The following is a 13,494-nucleotide window of genomic DNA, read 5'->3' as shown; positions in this document are numbered from 1 at the left end:
TCGTGCAGTTATAATATAATATAATTAATAGGCTGCCGCTCAACGATTTAAATCGTAACACTGACGGGTTCCTCCTGTGAACCCCATTTGTATATACCAATTCCCCTAAACGCTGCCAATACGCCATTATACAGTAGCTGTAAGTTATAAACACGTTCAGTAAGTTCTGTGGTCGTCCGGAATACGTCAAATACGTCTACATACGTCAATATGCATTGGAGATACGTTACTCATAGGTCCAAAGCACGTTACTCATAGGTTAGAAATAAGTTTCGGGTACGCTAAACATTACCTCGACGTGTTTCGACTTATGAGTAACTTACAAGTAACGTGTGTCTACGTGTGTCAACGATCGCATAACCTGCCTACAATTTATGGCCAGCGTATGCAGAACGTGCGAGTCATACGCTGGCATACGTCGAAAATTTTTGAGTATGCTTAAAATTTGTCGACGAGCTCGGCGTACTTCGACGTATGCCAGCATGCTTCAGCGTGGTCTTAACGTATACAAAACTTACCCATAACGTATTCGACGACGTGTGCCAGCGTTTTAGACAAATTTTTCATACACTGGCTAAATCGTCAAGGTGTGACAGGGCCTTTAAATCGTTGAGCGGCAGCCTATTAATAGGCTACGCCACGTGATCGTCGGCGATACGCTGCCACGCGCTATGCATAAGTTTGACTATCGTTGGGCATAGGTTGTCAACGCCGACAACACGCTAAGCATTCGTTGGTATAAGTTATCAACAAATTATCGAAACGTTCTGTGTACGTTACTAATACGTTATGCATACGTACAACTCGTTATGAATACGCCCAAAACTGAAAAAAAACATCAATAGTTCAGCGTACGCCAGCGTTTTGATACGTTGATATACGCTGGCTAAAACGTCAAGGTGTGACAGGGCCCTCGTATAAGATCACCATTTCCTTTAGAAACAGTCACGAGGCCAAAAGAACACAAGTTAAAACCTCCACCACCCATCATCATCAAAAGATACGAGTTGAAACTTTACCAACACGGCACCTGTAACTAAGCATATAGGCAAGCACGCACACCCGTGGAGAGTTCCTTTCCAGATCCAAATCTACGCACACATATCTATACGTTGTAGCAACAGCCGACTGTGCATCCCAATCAGGATACGAACTGAACCATTATCAACTTTTGGGGCACTCTGCAAGTGGATTAAGCACTCAAGCAAGCACGCCAATGAAATTGTTGATAAGGAACGGTTGGCTTGGCAAGCGATAGCAAGCTGATTGGTAATGGAATATACCCGCCAAAACTTAACATCGCCGATTTCTTCACATTTTCAGATTTCACTCCAGATTTTGAGTTTAGTCCACGTGATCCGATCCTCCAAACTCAAATTGAATTTTGATTTTATACTTGAATTGGTCCGTGAAAGTCGATCATGGAAAATCGCATCACGTAATGCACAAAATTGCTTCAAGCTCATAATTTGAAAACTATAGCACTCACAAGAGCGATGTACACAGTGATTCATAGGAATGAAGATCAGGCATTCAGTGACATGAGTGAGGAAAGTGAAAAAAAACAAACATTTTGAGCGCTTTATCGATAGAAATAAATGTCAGTGTTTGTCCGTCAGTCCATTTGTCTCCTCCATAACCAGGAAAACCTAGCAGTCCCAAACTTTGCATGAATACCAAGGGAACTCCAAGGTAGTCCATGAATGTAAATTGGGTGTTTGGGTTAATTTAAACACCCCTTTTGAAGATCATTTTAGGAGGTGCTCATCACAACAACAACAAAAAATTCAGCCTTACCGAGATGGCAGTGCGCCATCTTTGTCGGCCCTCTGTCAGCTCCCAGGAGTCTTTAGCTGCCATTTTTTTGAGCCTGGTCAATGATGTCTTGGCTTGGAACAGGCCGAGGCCGCAACGATTTCTTAACATTAGTTTTTTTTTTCTTCACTTTCCTCACTTATTTTTAGTCAGGTGAGCTTATGTGATTCAGCAGTGTTAGTAGATGAGTGAGTGAGTGAGTCGGTCAGTAAATCTGTCCGTAAACACTTCAGTCTTTATCGCTTGAACCAAACACATGATTTTGATGAAACTTGGCCGCAAGCTTCATATCTGATGCTTAATGAAGGTTTATTGAACATATCGAAATCTGCACTCATTAATAAGGTCAATGGGGAGGTTTTTCACCCTCCCCCCGCCCCCCCCCCAAAAAAAATAGGAATTTGCTCCCTTCTCTGAAACTACACACACTATTTCTATAAAACTTGACCACAACCTTCATCACTCATGATGTACCAAAAATTGTTCACAGCATTAAAAATAAAAAATGAAAATCAGGGTCGGAGGGGGTGTGTGGTTGGAGTGGAGGGAGGTTGGGGAGGGGGTTGAGCGACTTGCTCCTGATCCAGGTGAGCTTCAGGATGTGTGGTCCTATTTTTTTTGTTTCTGTGATTTTCAGATGCACATGCATCCAGTGCCTGTAGAAAGTCTACAGCCGGTATCAAAATGTTCACCTTTTGTTGCCTTATCGCCTGGCAAAATTGCATTACATCAGACTTTTTCCACCTTTATTTACACATCACAACCCACAACTTAGTCAAAAACAAATTTTACAAATTTCAGAAAATTAATTAAAAATACAAAACTAGAAGATCTTGGTTGGATAAGTATCCACCCCCCTGAGTTAATACGTGATAGAAGCACCTTTGACAGCAATTAGAGCTGTGAGTCTGTTGGGAGAGGTCTCCACCAACGTTGCACACCCTGATTGGGCAATATTTGCCCATTCTTCTGTACAAAACTGTTCAAGCTCAGTGAAGTTGCATGAGGAGTGTTGATGAACAGCATTCTTCAAGTCATGCCACAGATTTTTGATTGGATTTCGGTCGGGACTCTGACTGGGCTACTTGAGAACATTTACATTTTTGTTCGTTAGCCACTCCAGTGGAGCTTTGGCTGTGTGCTTCAGGTCATTGCCATGCTTAAAGGTGAACTTCCATCCCAATTTCAGCATTCTTTCAGAGGGCAGCAGGTTTTCCTTCGGGACTTTTGATCCATCCATTTTCCCCTCGATCTTGACATGTGCCCCAGTCTCTGATGATGAGAAGCATCTCCATAACATGATGCTGCCACCACCATGCTTTACAGTTGGGATGGTGTTCTTTGGGTGATGTGCTGTGTTGGGTTTTCACCAAACGTAAAGTTTTACATTTCGGCCAAAAAGTTCCATCTTGGTTTCGTCAGACCACAAAGCTTTTTGCCACATGGCTTCGGAATCTCCTTCGTGTTTTTTTGCATACCTCAAGCAGGACCCTTGGTGGGCTTTTTTTTTTAGTAATGGCTTCCTTCTTTGCCACCCTGCAGTGCAGGCTAGACTTGTGGAGTGCTTGGGGTATTGTTGTCACGTGCACACAGTGACCAGTCTTTGCCATAAAGACATGAATCTCTTTCAAAGTTACCATTGGCCTCTTGGTGGCCTCTCTGATCAGTCTCATCCTTGCTTGGTCATCCAGTTTGGAGGGATGACCTGATCTAGGCGCAGAGTCTTGGTGGTACCATACACTTTCCACTTCTTAGTGATTGTCTTAACTGTGCTCTAAGGAATATTCAAGGCCTTTGAAATACTCTGATTCCCATCCCATGAGCTGTGCCTTGCCACGGCTTTATCCCAGAGGTCTTTTGAAAGCTACTTGGTGATCATGGTTGAGTCTTTGCTGTAAGATGCATGACCCAGCAGAGGAAACCTACAGGAATAGCTGATTTCATTCTGAAACGAGAAGGGCACTTGGTCGAGTGCATACCTCCGCCATGCAATGCCTGATCCACAAGAACATATTGGGCCCAATACATTTTTGAAATATCATGCTGCATATCGTGCTTGGCCCTATCTCTCAATGGTGAAGAATCACTTCAAAAATTCTCGTATCTGGATCCGGATCCAGATCTTTATCAAAATCTAATCAGTTTGTCCTTGTCACACCACCAACACCCATCCATCCATTGGGACCATACTCTGTGCAGAGTGTTGGTGCTGCCGAAGCAGTCTCCTGGGCAATTGGGCACAATTCTGGACGGGTCGTCACTCTGACACAGGATACCAGCAAGCTGACACTCATTTTGCCGACCTCGGAAGGATGACAGGCAGAGTTAAACCCACCTGGTATTAATTCAACAGCCAAGTGGGATTTGAACTCAGGATCCCAGGATCCCAAGCCCACCACCCTAACCATTAAGCCAACACTGGGCATTACCCTGGTGTTGACCCCCAACCTGCCCACCAAATTTCATCCAGATCCGTCCACAACTTTTTCAGATATCCTGTACATAGACAGACAGACAGACAGACAGACACAGGGGTGAAAACATAACCTCCTTCGCCTTCGGGGGTGGAGGTAATAATCAGAATCACTACAATTTAACACAGGTGGACGCCAATTAACCTGTTGTGTGATTTTCAAGGTGATTCCTCAGCGAATTACCCTCGCTGAAGGAGAGGGTATTGGATTTGGGTCCGTTTGTTTGTCTGTCTGTCTGTCTGTCTGTCTGTTTTGGTTTGTTTGTTTGTCCGCACAGAACTTTCGTGTTTTTCTCCGCAACCATTTGTCGGATTGATTCGAAATTTTCACCATTGGTGTGATTACTCATGTGGAATGTTCTAATGATAATTATGACATCATCGGTCACTTGGTGTGGCAGCCATGTTGGAAAAACGGAAAAACTTTGGACCTCCTGTATCTGAAACCGCACCAAGGAAAAAAATGAAACTTAGCACATAGATCTTTATCCAGATCCTCATACTCATGGAGAATAAGTGCCATTTTTATGACGTCATAATTGCAGATGTAGAATGCTGCATCTGATCAGTGAAAATTTGAGGGTCGTCTCGGGATAACATGGTCCACAAAATAAAAAAAATGGATGACGTCATCGGTCACGTGATTTGGCAGCCATATTGTTCTTTGTTTGTTTTTAACCTTCAAAATCATCTTCTCTGAAGTGGCTGAACAGATCGAGGCAAAACTTTACACGTATGACCGCCTATCCATGAGGAACAAAAGGTTCACACAAGTCAGGTCAGGTATGGGAGCATGCGCCGGAGCAGTGCGTCGCTGCATCCACTTTCCGCTGGTACTCCAAGGGCCTCTGTCTGGCCATCCCCCAGGCAGATGCCTGGCCCATCTCCATCTCCTTGAGATGTTGATCAATCTGCTGTTACCCCGAGGCACGTGGTCAGCCCATTGGCCTCCTCCACTCACGAGGTTCCCTTGCTGAGAGAATCTGGTGAGCAGGATCAGCGTCAGGAAAACGAGCCACATGATCATACAGCCGCAGCTGACCCTCAAGGACGATGCAGGTAACAAATATCATTTGAGTCTCTCTCAGCAACCGCTCGTTGGACACAAAGTCTGACCAACGATAGCCAAGGATTCTCCATAGAGACCAGGTACCAAAGGAATTAAGTCTCCGTCTCAGATCCTTGGTCAGAGTCCAAGTCTCACAACCATCGAGCAAGACTGGAAGCACCAAGGACATGAAGACTCGGACTTTCGTCGTCCTGCACAGGTACCGGCAGCACCACACCCCATTATCCAGTGAATCCATGGCTCCCCAGGCCCAACCCAGACATCTGTTGACCTCTGGCTCACAGGCAGCAGAGACATGAATATCACTGCCAAGGTAAGTGAATCTCTCCATGACCTCAACATCTTCACCACAAACAGGTGCAGACAGGATAGCAGCATCCAATATGTCATTGAAAGCCTGGATCTTAGTTTTGACACAGGAAACCCATAATCCCAGTGGCTCCAACTCCTCCCTCATTCAACACCTCGAGGGCCCCAAAAAGGATATCTAGAGTCTCCGCAAAGATAACTGCATTATCTGCGAAATCAAGGTCAGAGAACTTGACATTCCCAAATGATGCACCGCAACTTGATCTCTAGGACATCCTCACCATAATCCTGTCCATACACCATCCTCTGACTCCTCTGTCTCCATCTCCTTGAGATGTTCACTTAGGACACCTCTGTCAAGATCCCACCCCCCTCTGCTCTAACTGCATGACACCGAGGGATGGGCTTGGAGGAATGCAATGCGCGAATTCCCCTGTAAGCAGGACGAGAATCACTTGACCACAGGTGATGCTCTACCCTCTCACAGATTCCTCGCACATAGGCCTCCTTGTCCACCCTGAGTGCACGTACAGTTTTACGCCTCAGCTCCCTGAACAGCTCAGCTCTGCCATTCAGCCTCGCCCTGCGACTCTGGTCAATGGTATCCAGTATCCCTTGAGAGACAAAATTCTTCTTAGCCCTGCTGTCAGTTCCAAGAAATCCACCGGCAACATCAAGGATGGTGGTCTTGAAGGTACTCCACAACTCTTCAGGACCCCCCAAATCACCCAGACCCCACAAATCTCTACTCAGCCTGTTTGCAAACTCCTCAGCTACCCTCTCACCCTTGAGCTTGCCCACATCCATCCTTGGCTGGGATGGTACCATTCTCCTGGATTTAATTCTGGATTTAATCCTGGATCATTCTCCTTGGGCATGGTAATCATCAGAGCGACCAGACCAAATAGTAGGTGTAACCACCCGCCATGGTCTCGCCGCAATCCGGTCTCCAAACCTCAGAGAGTGCTGCAATACCAATGTCCAAACGCTTGAGCTCAGAAGATAACAGAGACAGGTGATCATCCTATCTTCGGGACTGGACATTCCAGGCACCCACCCGAAGGGACCGACCGCCTCAGGTTAACCCAAGGAGACCGCCGTCTGGTGGATGACACCTCAGCACCACCCCAACACACACCACTGCAATCTGACCCTGCTGGAAGGTTACCCCATGGTTTCCCTCCTATCATCAAAGATTGGGGGTCCCGAAGGCTTTGCCCCAATCCAGTCATCCGTTGAGCTGCCCTGCGAAGGGCATCTGCACAGGAGGTACTCCCACGGAGTGGGTTTTCAGATTTTTTTTATGCTTCGAGAATGTTTTTCGGAATGAGGGGTTTTACGGTGGCCGGAGTGCAAATCCTGCCACCAACCTCCAAATACAAAGTAACCCAACTGCAGGCGGATGTACGCAGACACAGTTGGGCAGTAGATATGGATGGCCGTTGGCTCACAAGGAGCTCCTCTGCCCATGTTACATGATTTTATGAGTCGCATGGTTTGGCAGCCATATTGGATTTACCCTAAAACCTATAAATAAAATCTTCTCCAGAATAGCTGGACAGATCGAGGAGAAACTCCACACAAATGTTCTCTGTGATTGGTGTACAAGTTTGTTCAGGAATAATTGATCGGTCACACTGTTTGGTAGCCATATTGGATTGGAAAAAAAATTGAATTTTTTTTCTGGAACTGCTTAATCAATCAAGGTGAAACTTCACAATTATGACGTAGTCGTGATGGGAAATACATGTTTTAAATTTCAGCTTGATCGGAGACATTGTCTGGCAGCCAGAATTATTTAATTTTTTTGATCTCGGTTCTTTTTGATTTTTTTAAATTATATTTTATTGTTGTTTTTTTTTTTTAATAAGGCTCACTTGGCTGTGCCTGGATGGGTTTGAGAGTATAGGAGTAGCAGCTGAAATGTGAATCCCATCCAGGTTCTTCCTGATGACTTCATCTTTGCTTGTTTGGGTTTCTTCTGATTACTCCAATGCAGGACTGTACCTATTTGGTCTTCCATTTGATTTGAATTGAATTAATTTTAATCTCATTCTAAATTCAATTGATTAACAAGAAGAAGACGTCACGGGTCTGGGTCATCTGTCCAATGAAAGCGGGATTGCATCAAAGCAGGACGTCTTGGTACCCGGTCATCACTGCCAGCAGTTATAAAGTGGCAGTTCTAATTATGTCTCTTTATTAATTACGTAACATACCAGTACACAAACACCACACAAAACAAATCCGGGCGAGGGCCTGCAATCTTTGATTGCTCTTTTTCTTGTTTACGATTGCTATTATAAGAGGGGTGGACACTTCTCCAACGAAGATATTCCAGTCTTGTATTTTTAATTAATTTTCTGAAATTTGTAGAATTTGTTTTTCACTTGTAAGTTGTGGGTTGTGATGTGTAAATGAAGGTGGAAAAAGTCTGATGTAATGCAATTTTGCCAGGCTAAAGGCAACAAAAGGTGAAAAATTTGAAAGGGGGTGTAGACTTTCTGTCGGCACTTGTACACATATTCATCGGCTCATTTAATACAAAGTAGTTGGATTTTAATATAAATAAATAACTCGAGTGAAGTCGATGGCAAGCCATTGCAAGTCTCAATGCTTCCCACCTGAAGCAAAGATTAAAAATGACAAAAGGTTTCACCAGGAATGACCCAATATCACGTTTTGAGTTTTTCCCATTTTGACCCCCGTCACCCTAAGTCCCCACCCCCTAATCTAAAGAATTGTTACATATTTCATGCGCCCCCAATGTTGATTGCATACACAAAGTTTCATTAAGAACCTTTTGAGGTTGGGCAGAATTTTGCATTGGCAGTCCCAGGGAGCAGAGCCAAAACGATACTGCTCTTGCACCTTCTTGCCACGTCATGATCACAACTACCAATTTTGGTGAATTTCTGCCCAAATATTAAGGGGGAAATAGCGGAACGGACGGAAAAGGCGTGGGGATAATTATACAGTAAATTAATTAACCATAAAGCATCTCAAAATGCAAAGCCTATCCAAAAGGGTGGGACGAGGTCGGGGTTGGGGGGGGGGGGAGAATAAATGGGAGAAAAAGCAGGAGGTTTAACAGAAGAAGAACAAAAACGGTTTGGATAAACGCTTTTGTATATTCATTTTCTTTGTTTGCTTGCAATTTACGTCCCTTTATCCAATATCCCTGTCATGCTGCAAACTCCTTGTGATGCCTTGATGTTTCACCACCATCTTGTGTATTTGACTTCTGACATTGAATGACATCACCCCTCCCTTGCGTAATCCCTCCTCATGATCTTTGACGTTTCACCCCTCTCTTTGACACCAGACATTTGTTTACATCATCTCTCCCTTCTTTTATCATTCTCTTCGACCCAAACTTCAAACTTTTTCTCTGAAGAAAGACAATGCCCAAAACATCAGCTTTGCCTCGTTTCTCAACATGTGAAGGTTTTGCTTCCGAAGCTTTTTTTTGGTGAAATTAATTGTTGGCTTCTCTGCTGATGCAGGTGGTCGCTCTTTACCAAGACTAGTATTCCTTGTAATTCGCTTACTTGACGGTGCGAGATGATTAGTTTATGCCAGTTTTGTGTGTTTCAAAGCATGCTATTACCCATCGTCTTCCTCAAGTCTACCCTCCTGTGCCTCACTTCCAACTTTTGAAAGCTGCTGCTGCTGGTTGAGGTACTTCCTTACTGGACAGTGTGCTGCGAGAACTGGGACAGTCCCTAGTTTGGCTTATGCTTCAAGCTGGGACGTTGTTTCGGGTTGTACTGAGGCCTCTAAATCGGTTGCTGTAAAAGATGGCCACTTGGATGTGCTGTGGCCATGGTGGAGCAGTGTGTTGCAGAAAGCTTCAACTATTCCTGAGGGAACGATCAAGCTTTAATAACGAGGCAACATCTCATTGCGGAAATTGGGATAAAATCCTAAATTCACAACTCTCGTTCTTCTCTGACATGACATTTAATTGGTGCCTTGTAACCTCTTAATTTGGCCAAATAGGAAAGAAGGGAATGCTGTAGACTTTACAATTTCCCTGTTTGGTGTTTTCATGTTCTTATATGCTGTGTGTGTTACAAAGCATAAACATCTGTGCAGACCTTTAATTTGGATGTTCCACTATGTGGAGTCCTGCTTCCTTCACGGCCAGACACATTCAAATGTGCCGAGAGGCTGTCTTCGAAAGATGAGGATACCTGTTCCGGAAGTGTCTTGTGTAACTGTTTTTGTTAATGTCTTGGTGTTGGTTTGTTGATGCATCTTGGGGAGTGCCTTCAAGAAATGTCATAAAAAGAAACACAGATGGTTGTTTGACACTTGTTTGACATTCGAAGTCGAGCAAGTGTCGTGCAACCATGTGTGTTTCTTTTTTTAAATCGATGTCAAAGTAAGTCGAGATTCATGCATTGCTTGCAATTCATCTGACCACCTTGTGCTGTCCCTCTGCACAGGATTGGCTCCGGACATTACACTGCCTATGCTGCTCACAACGGTCACTGGTACCACTTCAATGACAGCACTGTGACTCGTTCTGAGGAAGAGACGGTGGCCCGAGCGAAAGCTTACATCCTGTTCTACACACAGCAACCGCACGATAACCACAAATGAGGGCACGAGACCGCATTCCAGAAACAGAGTCGTGAGAGCAATCCGATGAAGCTGCCAGTTGCGATTCAGGATTGATGTAATTAATGGGGTTGTATGAAAACCGTGTGGGAAGGAATGTAGGATCCCAGGGCCGCTACTATTATGCATACGCACGAGCTTGGGGTTCCTGTGCTTACACATACACCTGTAGGTAGACACAGTACCTGTGCACAAGCCCATGTCTTTGCTCCTACAATTTTCTTAGCTAGTTTGCAAGCATGCAGATGAGTGGAGTGCAGGCCTCATGTTGGAGAACAACTGAGTGTTGTTGAGAATATATATCACATGCATAAAGTGCAGAGACTAAACAGAGTGCAGAAGCACAGGCAACTGGAATATTTTTTGTTCGAATACTCGTTTAGACCTCAGTCAGATATCGTCTTCGGCCAAGATCGTTGGAACTTTTCGTTTTTCTTTTCCTTTGCTTTTGATATTCTCAGCACACTTTGCATGTGAGGCATGACTTCATAATGTCATGTGGAACATGAATCGTTTCACTGGAGAATGTCAAAAGCACTTGGCTTTGTTATTCTGAAAAAAAAAGTTTTTTGTTTTTGTTAATTTTAACACTCATTCCTGTTATCAGAAAGCATTTTATATTTGTGTTAAGGAAGAAATCGCATGGCGATCCAGCTGAGTATCCTTTTGTAACAACAGAAGAATTATGGGATTATTTTTGCGGTACCACCCCGTGCCCCCTGAAAAAAAAAAGTAAAGTTGAAAACACTTGAACAGAGGGGTGAAGAGTTGCTATTCTGCCTATAAAAAAATCGAAGAATTTGATTTGCAAAACTCCGACGTACTTTTCACTTGAGATCAAGACGTCTGCATCACAGTTGGGATGATTTTGCTTTTGAAGTGGATCACTGTTTCATAACTGCCCGTTGTCACTTTTGCGAGAGAAACTCTCCGTGGGTTTTGCATATTATTGTCTCCAACCCACACTAAGAAGCGTGACTGCATAAGACGGTGAATGCAAAACTTGTTGAAACGTCAGATCCAGGTTTTCCTCGGTCTTTGGAACGCTTGGACCTTCGTGACTCCCATCGACTTGTTTCTTTACCAGAAGCAACATGACCAAGCAATCTCCTGCTGTGTTCCATTTCTGTTCTCCTTTGGCCTCGCGTGCAGCGGGTTTGACACCTGGTTGAAGCAAAGCACCTCTGGTGCTTTTCACAATATTTTACTGCCTGCATCGTTTACCCCATTATTGCAGTCCCGCACTTTTTTTAAAAAAAATATATATATATATACAGTGGCATTGTCATTCTGCGGGGAGCCATGCAGTTGAGCTTGTAATTGAGCATGTTTTGGCTCTCCCCTGCCCTTACATTTCATCCATTGCATTGGGACAAACAAGGTGGGGGGAAAAAAAAAAAACCCTTCAATTCAGCCTTATGTATGAAACCAATGAGCCAAGGTCTGGCAACTTGTGTGTGGTGATGTGAACATTTAAAATGAAATCCTAGGACAGTAGCGTGTCGAATAGATGTGGATTGTATTCGAGTTAATTTGATTTATCGTCACACTATTTGGTGCATAGTACCCCTTTTATAACGGCACATGATTCTGGGGACTTCGAAGCGACGCGTCACATTTGGCGTTGGTTCGGTTGAAATTCTGGTGTCGTATTATTATCACGATATTGTGTACCACCACCACCACCACCAGGGAAACACAAAGCCTTCGACGACCGCTGACGCGTCCTCTTGTCGAGTTGCCTGCATTTCTCGGAGAATCGTTGCACGGCATTGCCGTACGCCGGTGAATTCGCAAAATGGCCATATTTGCTGCTCACATGGCCAACATCCACATTGCGGTGTCGAGACGGTCGGTTAAGCATTATTGCAGTAATGTTTTAATGCCCACAGCGTATTTCTATGAAATAATGTACTTGAAGTTTGTATTCTAGATATTGTTTGTGTTTTTTTTTTTTTTTCCAGTTTAATTTCCTCAGGTTTTGACTTTTTTATCTGTAGGTTTTCTCCGTATTTTTTGATGGTTAAGTGTATTCCTGTTGGCTTGAGCAACTTTTTATGACCATTATCGTGTGTAGATCTCGCAACATGAACTGCAGTCGCATCGTGTTCGTCAATTGTTCGTTTTGCTGCTGGTGAAGTTGACACGAGGTTGGTTTAGTCATGGTCAAGGGAAACGCTTCGTAATGTCTGTCGGTTTAATGATTTATTGCTTTATGAGATTCGGTTTTTTTTTTTTTTTTTCCACTTTTAATTTTACTCCTGTTCGTTGCGACCTACATGGAGCACCATTAGTATATGAATAAGGTATGCTTCACGTTTGTAGTGACAATAAAGTTACTGCAATGAAGCCCTTGACGATGTGAAAGATTTCCTGCAGGTGGTAGAAGACCTTTAATAAAATCACAAGGGGCGTTCAAAAAGTTCTTTGGATGCGATGCGACAAATGTGGTTTTTTTTTCTTTTCTTTTGAATGTTCAATTGGAAAATTTTATTAACCTCCGCCATCGAAGATGGATGGAGGTTACTGTTTTCACCCCTTTCTGTTTGTTTGTTTGTTTGTTTGTGAACAGTATTACGGAAAAACTCCTCGACGGATTTCGACGAAACTTGGTGGGGGGGTTAGGTATGGTCCAAGGATCATGCCATTAGATTTTGGACTTGCTCCAAAATCTAACATGGCCGCGACGGCGGCCATTCTGAAAAAATGTTTGAATTTTTTTTTTTTTTGCATTTCTACATGTTTTAAGTGATTTCCAACCCCCCCCGCCCCCCCCAAAAAAAAAAAGTTAGAGAAAAAAAATTTTTGCAACTTTTTTTTCAACAAAATCTCGATTTATTTTTTGCATTTCTACATGTTTTAAGTGATTTTCAACCCCTCCCCCAAGAAAAATTGTTAGAGAAAAAAATTTTTGCAACTTTTTTTTCAACAAAATTTCGATTTTTTTTTTCTGCATTTCTACATGTTTTAAATGATTTCCAACCCCCCCAAAAAGTTAGAGAAAAAAAATTTTTGCAACTTTTTTTTCAACAAAATCTCGATTTTTTTTTTGCATTTCTACATGTTTTAAGTGATTTCCAACCCCCCCAAAAAGTTAGAGAAAAAAAATTTTTGCAACTTTTTTTTCAACAAAATCTCGATTTATTTTTTGCATTTCTACATGTTTTAAGTGATTTTCAACCCCTCCCCCAAGAAAAATTGT

The 13,494-nt window shown here is 43.3% G+C and overlaps 1 protein-coding gene across 4 annotated transcripts in view; it reads left to right on the top strand.

Moving 5' to 3' along the window:
- USP3 (ubiquitin specific peptidase 3) overlaps positions 1 to 12,738 on the top strand; it is a 111,428-nt gene extending 98,690 nt beyond the window's left edge. For all 4 annotated transcript variants that reach the window (XM_085848682.1, XM_085848681.1, XM_085848680.1 and 1 more), the window contains one exon: positions 10,118 to 12,738. In XM_085848682.1, the coding sequence (XP_085704808.1) occupies positions 10,118 to 10,274 (157 nt within the window). In that variant the 3' untranslated portion in view covers positions 10,275 to 12,738. The remainder of the gene's footprint in view (positions 1 to 10,117) is intronic.
- The last annotated feature ends 756 nt before the right edge of the window (positions 12,739 to 13,494 follow it).

This window comes from Eptatretus burgeri, chromosome 12, assembly GCF_056783735.1.
Source record: "Eptatretus burgeri isolate ZD-2024b chromosome 12, Ebu_testis_v1, whole genome shotgun sequence".
Taxonomy (NCBI): Eukaryota; Metazoa; Chordata; class Myxini; order Myxiniformes; family Myxinidae; genus Eptatretus; species Eptatretus burgeri.
This window is presented reverse-complemented; position numbering and strand designations above follow the sequence as displayed.